General features: G+C 42.8%; 1 protein-coding gene across 7 annotated transcripts in view; it reads right to left on the reverse strand.

Annotated features, from left to right (window-relative positions):
- Positions 1–9,582: 9,582 nt before the first annotated feature.
- SNAP47 (synaptosome associated protein 47) overlaps positions 9,583–14,004 on the reverse strand; it is a 31,148-nt gene continuing 26,726 nt past the window's right edge. For 6 of the 7 annotated variants that reach the window (XM_069778391.1, XM_069778388.1, XM_069778386.1 and 3 more), the window contains exon 5: positions 9,583–12,815. In XM_069778391.1, the coding sequence (XP_069634492.1) occupies positions 12,669–12,815 (147 nt within the window). In that variant the 3' untranslated portion in view covers positions 9,583–12,668. Of the gene's footprint in view, positions 12,832–14,004 lie in introns of all 7 variants that reach the window. The other variant, XM_069778390.1, reaches the window with a different exon arrangement.

Raw genomic sequence — 14,004 nt, forward strand, 5'->3', positions numbered from 1 at the left:
CTCCGTCCTCTTTGCACCCTCCCTTCAGGTGTTTATAGACATTAATAAGACCCCCCCCCAGGCCTTCTCTTCTCCAGGCTGAAGAGTTTCAGCTCTCTCAGCCTTTCTTCATATGTGAGGTGCCTCAGTCCCTTCGACGTCTTTGTGGTCCTTTGCTGGACTCTCTCCAGTATGTCCATGTCCCTCTTGTACCAGGGAGCCCAGAACTGGACACAATACTCCAGGTGTAGCCTCACCAGCACTGAGTAGAGGGGAAGATCACCTCCCTCGAGCTGCTGGCAATACTTTCCCTAATGCAGCCCGGGATACGATTCGCCTTCCTTGCTTCAAGGGCCCGTTGGTGGCTCATGTCCAACTTGGTGCCCACCAGGACACCCAGGTCCCTTTCTGCCAAGCTGCTGTCCAGCTAGGTGTCCCCCAGCACATCCTGGTGCCTGGGGTTCTTCCTCCCCAGGGGCAGGACTTTGTATTTTTCCTTGTTGAACTTCATGAGGTTCCTGTCAGTCCACTTCTCCAGGCTGTTGAGGTCCCTCTGGATGGCAACACAACTCTCTGGAGTATCAGCCGCTCCTCCCAGTTCGGTGTCATCTGCGCACTTGCTGAGGTTACACTCTGCCCCATCATCCAGATGATTAATGAAGATGTTAAACAAGACTGGACCCAGTATTGATCCTGGGGTACGCTGCTAGTTACTGGCCTCCAACTAGATTTTGTGCTGCTGCTGACCACCCTCTGGGCCTGGCCACGCGGACAGTTTTCAATCCACCTCACCGTCTGCTCATCCAGCCCATTTACTTGCTCTAAAAAACCCACGATGTGACATTTACGGAAAGTGCTACATAAAAGCCAGGCATTGTTATTAAATCTCACCCTTAGTCAGCAAAACACTTAAACATGTGCTTAAGATTTAGGGTAAGCTTAAAGCGCATTGGGACTCAAATGCCTGATTAAGTGTCGTGCCGAAGCGAGAGGGATTGCTGAGAAGCGGTAACACGCTCCTAGGTCACCTACTGCACTTAATGCTTTTACATTAACTAAGTGCAACCTGGAACAAAGCTGGACTTCACTGCTGAGCTGCTTGGCAGGAGGGACTTGGCACTGAAGTGCCCACCTGCAGCCCAGTCCTAAAATCACCGCTGTCCTCCTCAGCAGGGAGATTTTACCACTAAAGGGCAGGGCAAGTACAACTCCTCTGGCTGCAACACTCAGAGCTGACCCCAAAGAGCAAGGAGAAAGGCAGCTTCAGTGGCAGACAGGCTGAAAGTCCTCTAACCTTTAAAGGAGGCATCTCCTCCAAGTTCTCCATCGATTTATTACAGAAGGAGCACAGGACACTCAGCTTCCTAACTTTGAACTGGTCTTGGAGTTATAGAAGCATCAGAAAAATCTTAATTTTAAAAGAAATCAATGCCCAAACTTGCCTTTTTGGTCTTGAAATGTTTGTAATGTTGTTCTGAAGCCAAAGCTTCTCTGCAACCTGAATAATTGCAAATGGATTAAAAAATCAGATTCTCACTTAATCAGCAAAATTTGGGAGCTGGAGTTTGAAGGGAAAAATTAAATTGCATGGTATTTGTGGTAAAATTGACAGATTTGAGAATGCAGTAATTCATATAGCCTGAAAAACTTTACAGCTGGATGGTGTAGAAGTCTCTTGCTTATAATAATTTTTAAAGTGTCTGTTCTTGCTAAAGATTATTTCTAAAACAGTGTGCATTGGGAGCTGATCCATTTTATGCTTTCATTCAAACAGCATGCTGCTTTAATTTATATTTTTATGAATGCATAAAAGAAATATGTCTGTGTACTTTACTAAGGATGTGAGTCCCACTGAACAAAATACCCGAGCGCTCCACAGCCCTCCAGCATTTATGTCTGGGAAAGGGCAATCCAGGCTCTGGCTCTTGTGTCAAATACTGATTTTATTTTGTTGTTTTGGTTTTTTTTAATAAATTCATTTGAATATTTGTTTGAATTACTTTTTTTCAGAGATCCTGAGCAGATCCCTACAGCACAACAAAATCAAGCAACCAGGGTCTGGTCATGCAAATCAGTGTGCAGGGTTTGGCTCCAAAGCATTAAAAAACATTGGCCTTTAATGATAAAGGAGACAACAAATTAAACTGAAGTGCTTTCAGTGCAAATTCACCTTTAAATGAATTAAGAAAAGTCACCTTGAACAGCTGAAGAAATGAAAGCAAAAGAGGAATTTTTACACTAAACTTTGGCCTACTTATATATAAGCGTGTGTCTCAAAAACAAAGAAATTCAATAAGTAAATGCATGGAAGCATCTGATGGTGCCATTGCTTAGTGAGGACTATGGAGACAGCAGGTTGACTTCACACCCTGCCGTGCACAGAGGATGCAGCAGTTTGCTCTTTCTAAAATGTTTCATTCTAGATTTCAAGATGGAAATGGTCAATTTCTACAAAATAAAATAAAATAAAATAAAATAAAATAAAAATAAAAGAGAAAAGCAGGGTACTAAAAACCCAGAGCATGTAACACTCAGTAGGTTGGACAGCTTTCGTCGATCTGCCAAAATACTCAGCAATAACTCCTCTCCATCCCAATTTGCACCATCAGATCTTTTAAAGAAAATCATATGCACCCCAAATTTCCTGTTCAGCATAAAAAACAGTCGCAAGAATGGATTTTTCCAGCGGCCAAACTGCTCCTCATTGAGTCCGGACAATGCTCTCTGTGGTGGGAACTGCACACTCAGCCTCGCAAAGGACAGGAGGCAGCTGAAATGAAAGGTTCCCAGGACCAGCTCAGAAACATACTGACTTGGAGAAAGCCTCAGCTGGCTGCCAACCAGCTGTGGGAATTTCCCACCCGGCGTTATGGAGTGCAAGCTCACAGGTCAACCTCAGGCCCATAAAACATCCAGCAGAAATGACTTTGTCAGAGATTAATTGCATGTAATGGTTTTGGAGCTATCGAAATTGAGATCTGCTGGTGTTTCCATAGTCTCTCCAATTGTATCCAGCCTCTGGGACCATCGCAGTTTCAAATCTGCCAAACAGAGCATCTCTTTCCCCAGGAGTGCATCGGATGGGATGCATAGAGCAGCACGGGCAGGACAGTTGAGCAGGGACTTGACACGGAAGGACACATCCTATTTTGGAGCAGAATTAGGAAGCTGAACTGTCAAATGACAAATCTGAAATAACCTGTGGCCCTGTCCTGAGCAAGTTAGATGGGTCACGCTGAAGGAAAGAGAAGCCCTGTGAAATAAACCCAAACATGCTCCAGGATGTTCCAGCACGTGGGAACACAATGATGGGTGCCTGGCTTTATTCTCAGATTAATGTGTTCAATTTATACATGTATGCGTGGTTTCATTGCACAGAGTTGCAAACACTTATCCAAACTGCCTTAGACCCCAAGAGTGTTACTCCTTGCACCTACTGACAGCCAAGGAGGAGATGGCTGTAGATTTTTGGAGAAGGCCGAATGGAGATGGGGGAGACAAGAACAAGGGAGAAAAGAGTAGGGCATCTCCACTTCCTACCCCAAGGTGGGATGGGAAGAGAAACGGGATCTGAATATCAAGCAGAAGATTTTGCAAGAAGTAGATGTGGAAGTGGAGGGCAGCAGTCCTGGCAGGCATCTGAGTCCAACCCAGAAGAATGGCCTTTTACTGTCAGTCTCTCTCCATGACTCTCCCTGATTATAGAAGAAACACAGGATGACAATCCATGCACCTTGGTTCCTAAGACCAAACAGGAGGAATCCTGGCTATATACCAGCCTTGAAAGACAGCTTAGCAGTACCATAAAGTGATCCTTTCATCCACGAATCCCAGTGCAATAGGAACATCTAGTGTCCAAGGAAAAATTCTGCCTCTTTAAAATACCTCAAGAGCCCAGTGAAACAAACTCTCACCTCTTCCACAGCTGCATCCATACAAAACCCAGCATGATCATTGACCATCTGAACACACACAGCTAGCTCACACATGAGCAGTAAATAATTTGAAGGCAAATATTAGCACTATTCTAATATAGTCAAGCACAAAAGAAGGAACTTTTGGATAAGGTGCTACACTGAGATGTGGGTAGCAGCTCCAGGGCCTGCCTCCACCAACTTACTAATAGCTCAGCTGAGATTAATCTTCATGCTACAGTGACAACCAAAGCTCCACTGTGCTAGGTGTTTAAAAATGAAAAGGTGATTTTATGTCCCAAAGGCTTACCAATAAGTAACTTAAAGACAGGCTAAGGATGAATTATAAGACCCAGCTGACTGAGAGAATCGAGGCACAGAGCATTTCAATACAGAGGGAAGATCCCACAGCAAATTTCTGATCAAGCTGTGACTGGATATAAATTTCTCTTAATTATCAACTTTACACCCAGAAATTCCTTCCTCTCCTGGGAACAAACAGTTTTCCTCTTCATCAGGCTGTTTATGAAGATTAGCTTGGCAGAGTGAGAGCACTGGATGGGAGATGCTCTGTATAAAATGCCCAATGTATGAAGCCACAGCCTGAAATTATAAAGAAGAAAAAAGGGGATTAAGCTATTGAGGACTGTAAAGATAATTTGTGCTGTAAACTGTCCATAGGTATAGCAGGAACTAACTAGCCTTCAACAAAAGCAGGTGTGGAAAGGCACACCTTTTCCATTGGCTGAGAAGCAGGGCTTGAAGATAAAAATAAAAAAAGAAAAAGAAATCCAAATCCAAAATGATTCACACACTTTAAAAAAGAGTGAAAATCATTACCCTGTCATGTTTAAACAGGTTGTGGCATTGCTGGCACCAGAGGCTTGAGTTTACAAACAGGCAGCGTGTGACTTCAGCAGGAGCCTTTCAGCCTGTGGGAAGATACTGAACAACTGGTCCCTTCAACATCCATGTCCATCTTTTCCTTCCTCCAGTTCTCTTCTTTCCTCCCTCCTGTACTTCCTTCTACAAATTCTTGCCATGAATGGAAAAAGAGGCACTAGATTAAGAAAGTGATCCTTACCTGATACATCAGGGATTGGCTGGGACTCAACACCTCCCAAACAAGATAAGATGAGCCAGGGCACATCTGCAGCTCCAAGGTAGTTGTACACCCTTGCTTATCCCATCAAATGCAAATGTCCTAGTCTTCATCAAGAGGCATAAACGTATAAACATTTACCACTGGGTAAGAATATAAAAATGAATGATCAGAGCAGCTGACCTGTTGAGAGCTCACAACATAGCACTCTCAGATAGCTCCTTGGCTTGATTTACCACCAGGCTGCAAGATCTGGCTCTTTCATTTCAGGAGAAAGAAGGAAAAAATGTGGCATGAAACCTGGGGTCTGATTGTCATTTATTTCCACCCACAGTGCAGCAGGAAAAGGCTGGAATCTATTAAGTAGTTCAAAATTGAACTGGATCCAGTTGTCAAGCTGAACACTTGATGTGTATGGAAAAAAATAATTCACCACAGTATCACTTCTAGCAGTTATGAAAGCATAGAGATACATGCATTACAAAGGCAGTCTCCTGAAAAGCTTGCATTCAGACAGCATACTGATTAGCACGTATCAAGATATCAATTACATTTAAAGTCAGTCTAGCATGACCAAGGAACAGAAGGAAAACTGTTCTCCTTGTGGTCTGTGGGATGGGATATGGGCTTTCTAACCAGGACGGTGAAGCTCCAATTCTGGTTGGCATTGATATGCTGTAGGATTACCAATGAGTGAGTTGAAAATATTGGCTTGGCCAAGAGTGTCCAGAATTAAGCAGCTTCATGTGAAACCTCTCAGAGCCGCAAGTCCCCTGAAACCACAGGCAGGAGAAAAGGTGACCAAGAGGCTTGGTGCATCCATCATCACTTGATGGCACTTTGATACCTTGATTCTCTCTTCCGATAAAACATCATTTCCAGTTCAGAATTGTTTCAGCTAAAGGTAAAGGCTTGGCAAACAGTCGTACTAGAAATCATGTGGTCTATTTAGGCAACTATAAATTTTGAGGCCTTACCATGGTACATTTCAATTTCTATAACGGTTACCACCTCTGTGCAACGCAGGCAGTGATTTTTATACAACTTTATGAATGCCGTGAGACGACTTAAAGCTGATACACCCTCCGGTATTCACCATGCAGCATAACCAGCAAGCCCAGTCAAAACCTCAGCCCAAACTCTGTGTTAAATACACATGATTAATACAGTGTATTAGAGAAAAAAAAAGCAAGCCTCCAGTGTGGTTTGCTTCTTACGCAGAAGTTACAAGGAAAAGAATGGAGGCAGCCCAAGAGGTTCATTTCCTAAAGGAGAATTCAAGTCCTGGAAACCATTTCACCGAACACGGATTCCTTTCCCAGCCTCTGGCGTTCAGCAGCTTGGCAACACAAGGAGAGCTAAATGGAGATGCCGTCATGGAAGGGAGCCCTTGGCATTGCTGCATACCTGCAATTACCCTCTCCTGTCTCTGTTTGCGTCCTCATGGCTGTAAACAACATTCACCGCTGTACAAAGCATCGCGCTAAAAACATGTGCCATATGGAAGAAATCAGAACATTTTCAAATAGGTCCTTCTTTCTCAGAAGGACTAAAGCAGTCTTTGCAGACATTATGCACTGAAGTTCGCCGAAATAAATGCTTATTGTCTAAACTAGAAGCGAAATGTTAAGCAGCATTTTACAAGCCTACGATAAACACTACACAATGATGAAAAGCCTCATGAGCCTCACCAAGTGTTAGAAGATGGTCCTGCTCCTAACCCTATGCTTCAGAGTCTTAAGTGCAGTTTCTGGCTTAGTCCTCCTTGCAGGCAGATCCTTAAATATGCCGACAGTCTGGTGTCTCTGCTTCCACCACCCGTGAAATGGGGGGACCAATAATTCATTCAGAGGGAGGTTCCAGTGGGTTCAACGTTCATTCATAGTATCCAGAACTGCTGGGTTTTCTCCCCTAATTACAAAAGTAGCTCCACATTAGGATGGGCACATTTAACATAAATTAGGACTCAAGATTATTAGCTTTTTTACGGTACTGAAGAGATGAAAAACAGTGATACTGCCATGTTACAGATAAGCAACTGAACCACCAAAAGGAAAGATCCTTGTTTTCAGCCGATACAAAGAGAGCATACCCAAAGTGAGCATGAACCCCAAGAGAGGGGATCTGAATTAAAACCCAAGCAATACACATGGCTGACAGCCTGTAGCAGTGCCAGAAATGAAACCTGGTCAGACTAAGGGCAGACCTTCTACCTCAAGTTTCCTTCTCCTCTCTGAAGCAGTCCCATCCCACCAAGCGCAGCAAGTTTCTTCTTCCAGAAATTTCAAGCACTGTTTCCCCCCTCCATCCTGATATAACCCAGTCCCCCAAAGCTTGCTCTTTGCTGTCAGCTCCTGAATAAATTCTCAACCAGCAAAACAAGGGTCTACACCCAAATCCACACCATCCTTTTGAGAGGCAAAAGACCCATTGCTCTCCCTCTTCCTTACTTCTGTCTCACCCCCATGAGCATCCTTATAGTTCAGTGGTTTAGCCGTCACATAAAAAAACAGGGCAGTTCTTGCTCCATGCGTTTTTTCTCTAAGCTGCACCAAATCCACAGTGCTAAGCAGGAAAGCGGAGAGCAGCAGAGGACACGGCTAAAACCCAGGCAGGCACCTTTTGGAAAGCAGACAGCTTAAGGCTTAACTACCTACTAGGAGCTGCATCAGGCTGGTATGGTCAAGGTGCACTGCCTGCTATAAGGCAATAGCTTACGATACCATCATCCATTTGCTTCTCTTCAGCTCTTATTCCTCCCAGCCTGAATGATCCAGGATCTAATTAAATTCTTAGGAAACAATCAAAAAATGCCAGAATCCTGAACTCGGGCTTCTTAATTTCGAACTACTTTAACCCCTCTGCTGCCAAACCATAAAAGGGTTAATATCTGCTGGTTTAAAATTAAACCACTTGACAGAAGCCAGGCTGGACTTTTAAAGCAATTAAGCAAATACTTTTCCACTTCAAACAGGAGGCAGCTTGAATCCAGGGTACTTGTTTTGCCTTCAGTGTGCCCTGGCTCGCACGCAGCTGGCCTCACACACTGTATTTACCTTGACAAGGCAAAATGCTCGCCGGTGACAGCACGGGCTTGCTGGGCTGGGATGAGCTGAGCGAGTGCATGCTGCACCTCTGCCTCAGGGATGAGGCTGGTGGGCAAAGCCCAAACCAGCACGCTTCCCACTGGGTCCACAATGGACAGCCCAAGCAGCCCCATTAGGAGCCTCGTGCCCAGCTGAAAGGCGCAAACACGCGAGCCCAGGGCAGTAGGTGAGCCAAGCGCTGTTTACTCTGAAAAGCCCAGCTGTTAAACCTATGACTAGAATCATTATAAAATTATTTTTCCCTCTACCAGGCTGAGGTTTGAGATTGCTCACACACAGCGAGCAGAGGCAAGGGATACTGCTGCCATGGTTTGTCATATTAAAAAGCAAATACAGCCAATTTCTCTCCCAAACACTCTTCCCAGAGGCAGGCTTCAACACTTGCAAGCAGCTTTGCTCCATTTCCTTCTGTGAAGAGCATACCAGTGGTTTCAAAGCACTGGCTTTGGAAACACAGACAGCTATTATGAGGCTTTGGTTAAATCAATTAATTGCCTGAAAAAAGCTCCTTACACCACTTGTCTGAGGATTGCAAAGTGCCATGTTTATTACCAGTGTTTCAATGATTCCACAGTAGACATTCAAACTCCTATGCAGAAATACATTTAAGCTCCAGTCAGGCTCACTCATCGCTGCCATGAACACACATCGCATAATAAACCTACCATATGATACAGTACAATCTAGTTCTGTTTTGCAGGGGCTCAAAAGCCTGCCCGAGTAAAACCTTTTTATTTTTTAGGTTAGAATCCCTTTTATTAGTTTTTTCTCCTTATGTTTCCTAATGAAAAAGCCCCCCTCTTTTCACATTGTAGTAAAAGACCAGCAAAGAACTAACAAATTGCATATAAAAGGCAAAAGTTATCCTAGAAGTATGTCTCTAGCCTCATGTAGATAACAATTACGTCAGTGAAGAACGAAACACAAGGATACTCTTTGGCACATGTTACCTGCTGCATCTTCCCCCATGGAGCATTGGTCCAGATCTACGACATTATTTGGAAAATAACAGCACTTGGGTTTAGGGTAGAAGGGAATGTAGGAGGCTTTAAGCACTTCTGGCATTAACAGAAGCTGTATTATTACCTAATAAGAGAAGTCTTGATCAGAGTAAAATCTTCATACTTGTGTACCGAGAAGCTGTTCAAATCGTGACATGTCCAAGCAGTTCTTAGTCCACTCTCTAAGAACTGGAGCAGCTCCTGTGCAACAGGCTCCAGGACAGAGTACCAGCCGCCACGTACACTGTGCTGACATTCACCCACTTCATTGTCCAGCTGAGGATAGCTGACATTCACATTGACAATATTCCACCAGTTAATATTTTCCCTCTTTCTTTAAAAAAAAAAAAAAAAAAGCCTATCCTAAAACCCAACCCTACAAGAAGTGCCACATTAAATTCTGTTCCACAGGATGAAAAGGGGGTGGATGGAGTAATTTTTACTGCAGTTTCTCAGCCAAGTAAATACAAGAGAGAAGATCACTATTCCAAGATATTTAATAAGAAGAAATTACAGATTGAAAGTCCTCCGGGCACATGAAATTCAGCTAATGCACAGCTCTAGAATGGGTCACTTCTTACAAACAGCATTACAATTTTTTGCTTTAGTATGGACATGTTGGACTAACACAAATCACAAAATACTGAATCAGATGCAACAGCTAGCACTAAAAACCACAACAATAAAAAGTATGGCACAAAGAATGCTAAACTAAACGACGTGTAATTAGTATTTACTTTTGGCAATCCTGGTTTGGACTAATTCAGTTCAGAGATTCGTTCCCAGTCAGCACCAGGTTCAGTTAACATACATTTTGTGCAAAGTATACTTTTAACTTCATGAAATAATTAGTTGTGTAAACATATCTTCCTTTCACAGTAAAACAACAGTGATTTGGGTATCGGAAACAAACAAGAGAACCCCAGACAATATTTTATTTCACAGTACATAGTGTATGTATATATAATCACCATATTCAGCAAGTAGGTAAAGTGCATGCCAGTAACAACTTGGACTGTAAATTAAGAACTTGCAGTGCAGAAGTACACTTTACTCCAATACTAACAAACTAATATGAAGTAATACAAAACAAGGTAGAGTAAGGTCTTGAAAACAACATACTGCTGCATCAAAAGAAGTGTGACCAGCAGGTCGAGGGAGGTGATTCTCCCCCTCTACTCCACTCTCACGAGACCCCACCTGCAGCGCAGCATTCAGCTCGGGGGTCCCCAACATAAGAAGGCCATGGACCTGTTGGAGCGGGTCCAGAGGAGGCCACAAAGATGATCAGAGGGCTGGAGCACCTCTCCTGTGAAGACAGGCTGAGAGGGTTGGGGTTGTTCAGCCTGGAGAAGAGAAGGCTCTGGGGAGACCTTAGAGCAGCCTTCCAGTACCTAAAGGGGGACTACAGGAAAGATGGGAGAGGGACTCTTCACAAGGACATGTAGTGATAGGACAAGGGATAATGGCTTTAAACTGAAAGAGGGTAGATTTAGATTAGATGTAAGGAAGAAGTTCTTCACTGTGAGGGTGGTGAGGCACTGGAACAGGTTGCCCAGAGAGGCTGTGGATGCCCTATCCCTGGCAGTGTTCAAGGCCAGGTTGGATGGGGCTTTGAGCAACCTGGTCTAGTGGAAGGTGTCCCTGCCCATGGCAGGTGGGTTGGAACTAGATGATCCTTAAGGTCCCTTCCAACCCAAACCATTCTATGATTCTATGGTTCTATACTCTATGTGATTTACTGTACCTTTCTTTAAAATGTAGGCTGAATTACTCTGAAATAGGAAAATTTCACATCAACTATCAGTGGAATAAACAGTTCAAAGCTTCACAGTTAAAAAAATTGCACCAAAAGTGTTGTATTTGAAAGCAATACATGAATTTTTTTTTAATATAAAAACACTTTAAAAAAAAAAAAGAGACATATTACAACAGCTACTTTGAACTAAAATAGCTGGCAAACTGTAGGAATTGATGAAATGTGAGTTTTCTGTCACAGGTGATAGATATATGGATTACCTGGAATCTTTCCTACATAATATCAAGTAAGTTAGATGGGGAAAAGGTCTCCACTGTCCTGTAGTCTCAATGGAGCTAACTAAAACCTCAATAAAATGTATTAGACAACAATTGACAGTATTCCCTTTTATTTTAGAAATACAGGTCTATAAGAAGTCTTGAAATGCTTCACCACCAGGTAGTGCAAATAAATAAAAGCCACAAGATCGATGGATGTACCATGACTATCAAATGTTATACAGATGTCTACAGTTCTGACCATAGGCCCCTCAGCCTGTGAATATGGAGTAGACACAAAAACCACAGGATGTTCTACACAACTTATGAAGTTCCCATTTAGAGAGTCAGAGATGAACAGTAGGGAGATCCTTGGAAAATGAAGCACCAAAAAAAAAGCAAAGGGACAAGAGACCTTCCATTAACATCCATCAGAGGTGTGACAGCCCAGATCCAAGATGGTATTTAGGGACCACACTAAGTAAACACTATGTTCACGACACTCTGAGGACACTGCATCCCATGTCAGACTACCAAAAATGTAAAACCACTTTAAGTGAGGGATACAAACAGTGAACTCCAAGAACTGAATAAATTCACATGTGACGAAAATCACTTTCTCCACTCCAAGATCAATTCCTTCACTATGTATGCAGTTTAAAAGGGAAAAATAAAACACACAAAAATGTGTAGATGATCACTGAAGATCAGCACTCCCTTTTTGGAAAGCAGAAGCATGTATTAAACTTTGACACTTACTTTTTATAAGTGACTTAAGTAAGCAAAACATTTATCGAATGGCAAAAAAAAAAATCTGCTCAATAAGTAGATGTCTCTACCAATAATGCACATTAACTAACCACCTTCTCTTGATTTCCCAGGACATGGCAACAGACAGCTGTGGCCACTAAGTCTTCATTAGTCTTATAAAATTTCTGGGTACATTAAAAGCATGATTGAAACCTATTAAAACTATTTGCTCAGGGAACACAAGGTTTTATCACCATCATTTGCTCACCTCAGCATTAACTTACAAAAAAAAGCCTCAATGACTTGCAGTTGAACATCTGGCCCTTAGTTCAGCTATTAACTATTTTAAAGAAAGACCTTGAGAGAGAATTAATAGGCTGCAATCATCTAAAGTAGTCTCATATGCAGTTCATTTCTCCTTCACTTCTTCATTCCAGTAAAAAAAAAAACCCAAACCTTTCAAAAGCAGCAACATAAAAAAGCACATAAAAGTTGATTCAGATTGTATCACACCCCTTCATATTTACAGATTTTCTGTAGTAAAGAATCCACTATCATTGTTTCACTGCAATTAGAAGTCTCAGCTTTTTTAATCCTGAAACAGCCCTTCAAACATCATCCAAGTCTGGAAACATTTTCAAAACCCTCAGGAACTCGACAACAGCAGCATCATATTCCAGACAATATTGCAAACACCTCCCACGCAATCAAAGTGTCTATTAAAGAAACAGTCTTGAAAAACACAGTTCCCCGATCCTCCTCTTCCTCACGATACCGTTCCCACTGGCTCCAGGAAGTGCTACGTTAGTTTCTTTATTCTGCGGTTCTGCTTGTCAATATTCAGCGTTGCGCGGTCTACGGAATTAGTGATGGAATCGAGAGCTTCATCTTGTCTCTCCAGCTCGGCTTCTGTCTCCAAGGCAAGGCCCTTCAGTTTCTTTAGTATCTGTTAGAAGAAAAGACTGAGAGCCTTCAGCAATCAACCAGCCAGTTCTTTGAGAAATGTAATAGACCCATGGCAATTAGTTATTTCATTGCTTTAGATGACCAAATCATTTGTTGGAGTCTGTGCTGAAGCGTGCTGGTGAAAAGACACAGGTCTTGCTCCAATAAGCTGAATTGAGATGAACTAAACAATGAACTAAAGACCAGAAAAATCCAATCTGAAATGTTAGGGTTATACGGGAGGGAAATAAATTAGAAGTAAAAATCAGTGTAAACATCAGCTTTTTGCTAGCTCTGTTATTATCTCCTCGGTATGTCTGCATCTTAGAGCAGGAGCTTGTCCTGAGATGTTACGCACATTGAGAGCTGCTGCAGACAGAGAGCAAAGCTGGTGCAAAGCCAGAAGGGGATCACATGGCTGAAGGCGTAGCAAGGTTAGGCAGGGACCAGGTCAAAGGACAGAAACGTTGTTTTACTACAAACCACTAAAGAAAGAAGTGTCATTGGATGGAGCAGAAGGGAAAAAGTGAGACTTGGGCAACTAAACAAATAATTTTCAAGGAACTAGAGGGTGGTGTGGTATGAACGGACGTCAAGGCAGCCAAGAGGCTCAGGCTGTACCCGAGATGAGAAACAACAGATGCACTGGCTACAGCTCTATTCCAGGCTGCAAGCATTATATTACATATCAAACGGTTTACACTACACTTAGCAAATTACTGTTTGTATGTGGGACTGTAAGCAAACACCCTGAGCTACTCCAAGATTGTGAGGAGACCCTGTAGTCTGAAAAAGCCTATAGATACTGGTCCAAACAGGGCAGAACCCTCTAAAATGAAAGGAGAAAGCCAGGCTGATGCACTCTTAAGGCTAGGAGACATCCATAATGATACCGTACACTGACTTATGGGGCCTACTCAACTTTAATTTTCATCAGTTCACACAACCAAGTCCAAGAGCAGAGATCCAAACAACACAAGAAAAATCTGTCTTAATTCCTTACCCTGTAACACTGACTCCTTTTAGCAGCAGTCCAAGGCATGAGTCATATCATTGCCTTTTCTTCCCTCTTGTGGCTATTCCCTTAATAAACCTGGTTGTATGAACTGAAAGCACCTGCCCGACAGGCAAGCCTCAGCTGCCTTCCCTCAGATGTATCAGAGGGAGATTTGGAGCATCATATCACACTG

The sequence above is a fragment of the Haliaeetus albicilla genome, chromosome 2 (assembly GCF_947461875.1).
Source record: "Haliaeetus albicilla chromosome 2, bHalAlb1.1, whole genome shotgun sequence".
Classification (NCBI taxonomy): domain Eukaryota; kingdom Metazoa; phylum Chordata; class Aves; order Accipitriformes; family Accipitridae; genus Haliaeetus; species Haliaeetus albicilla.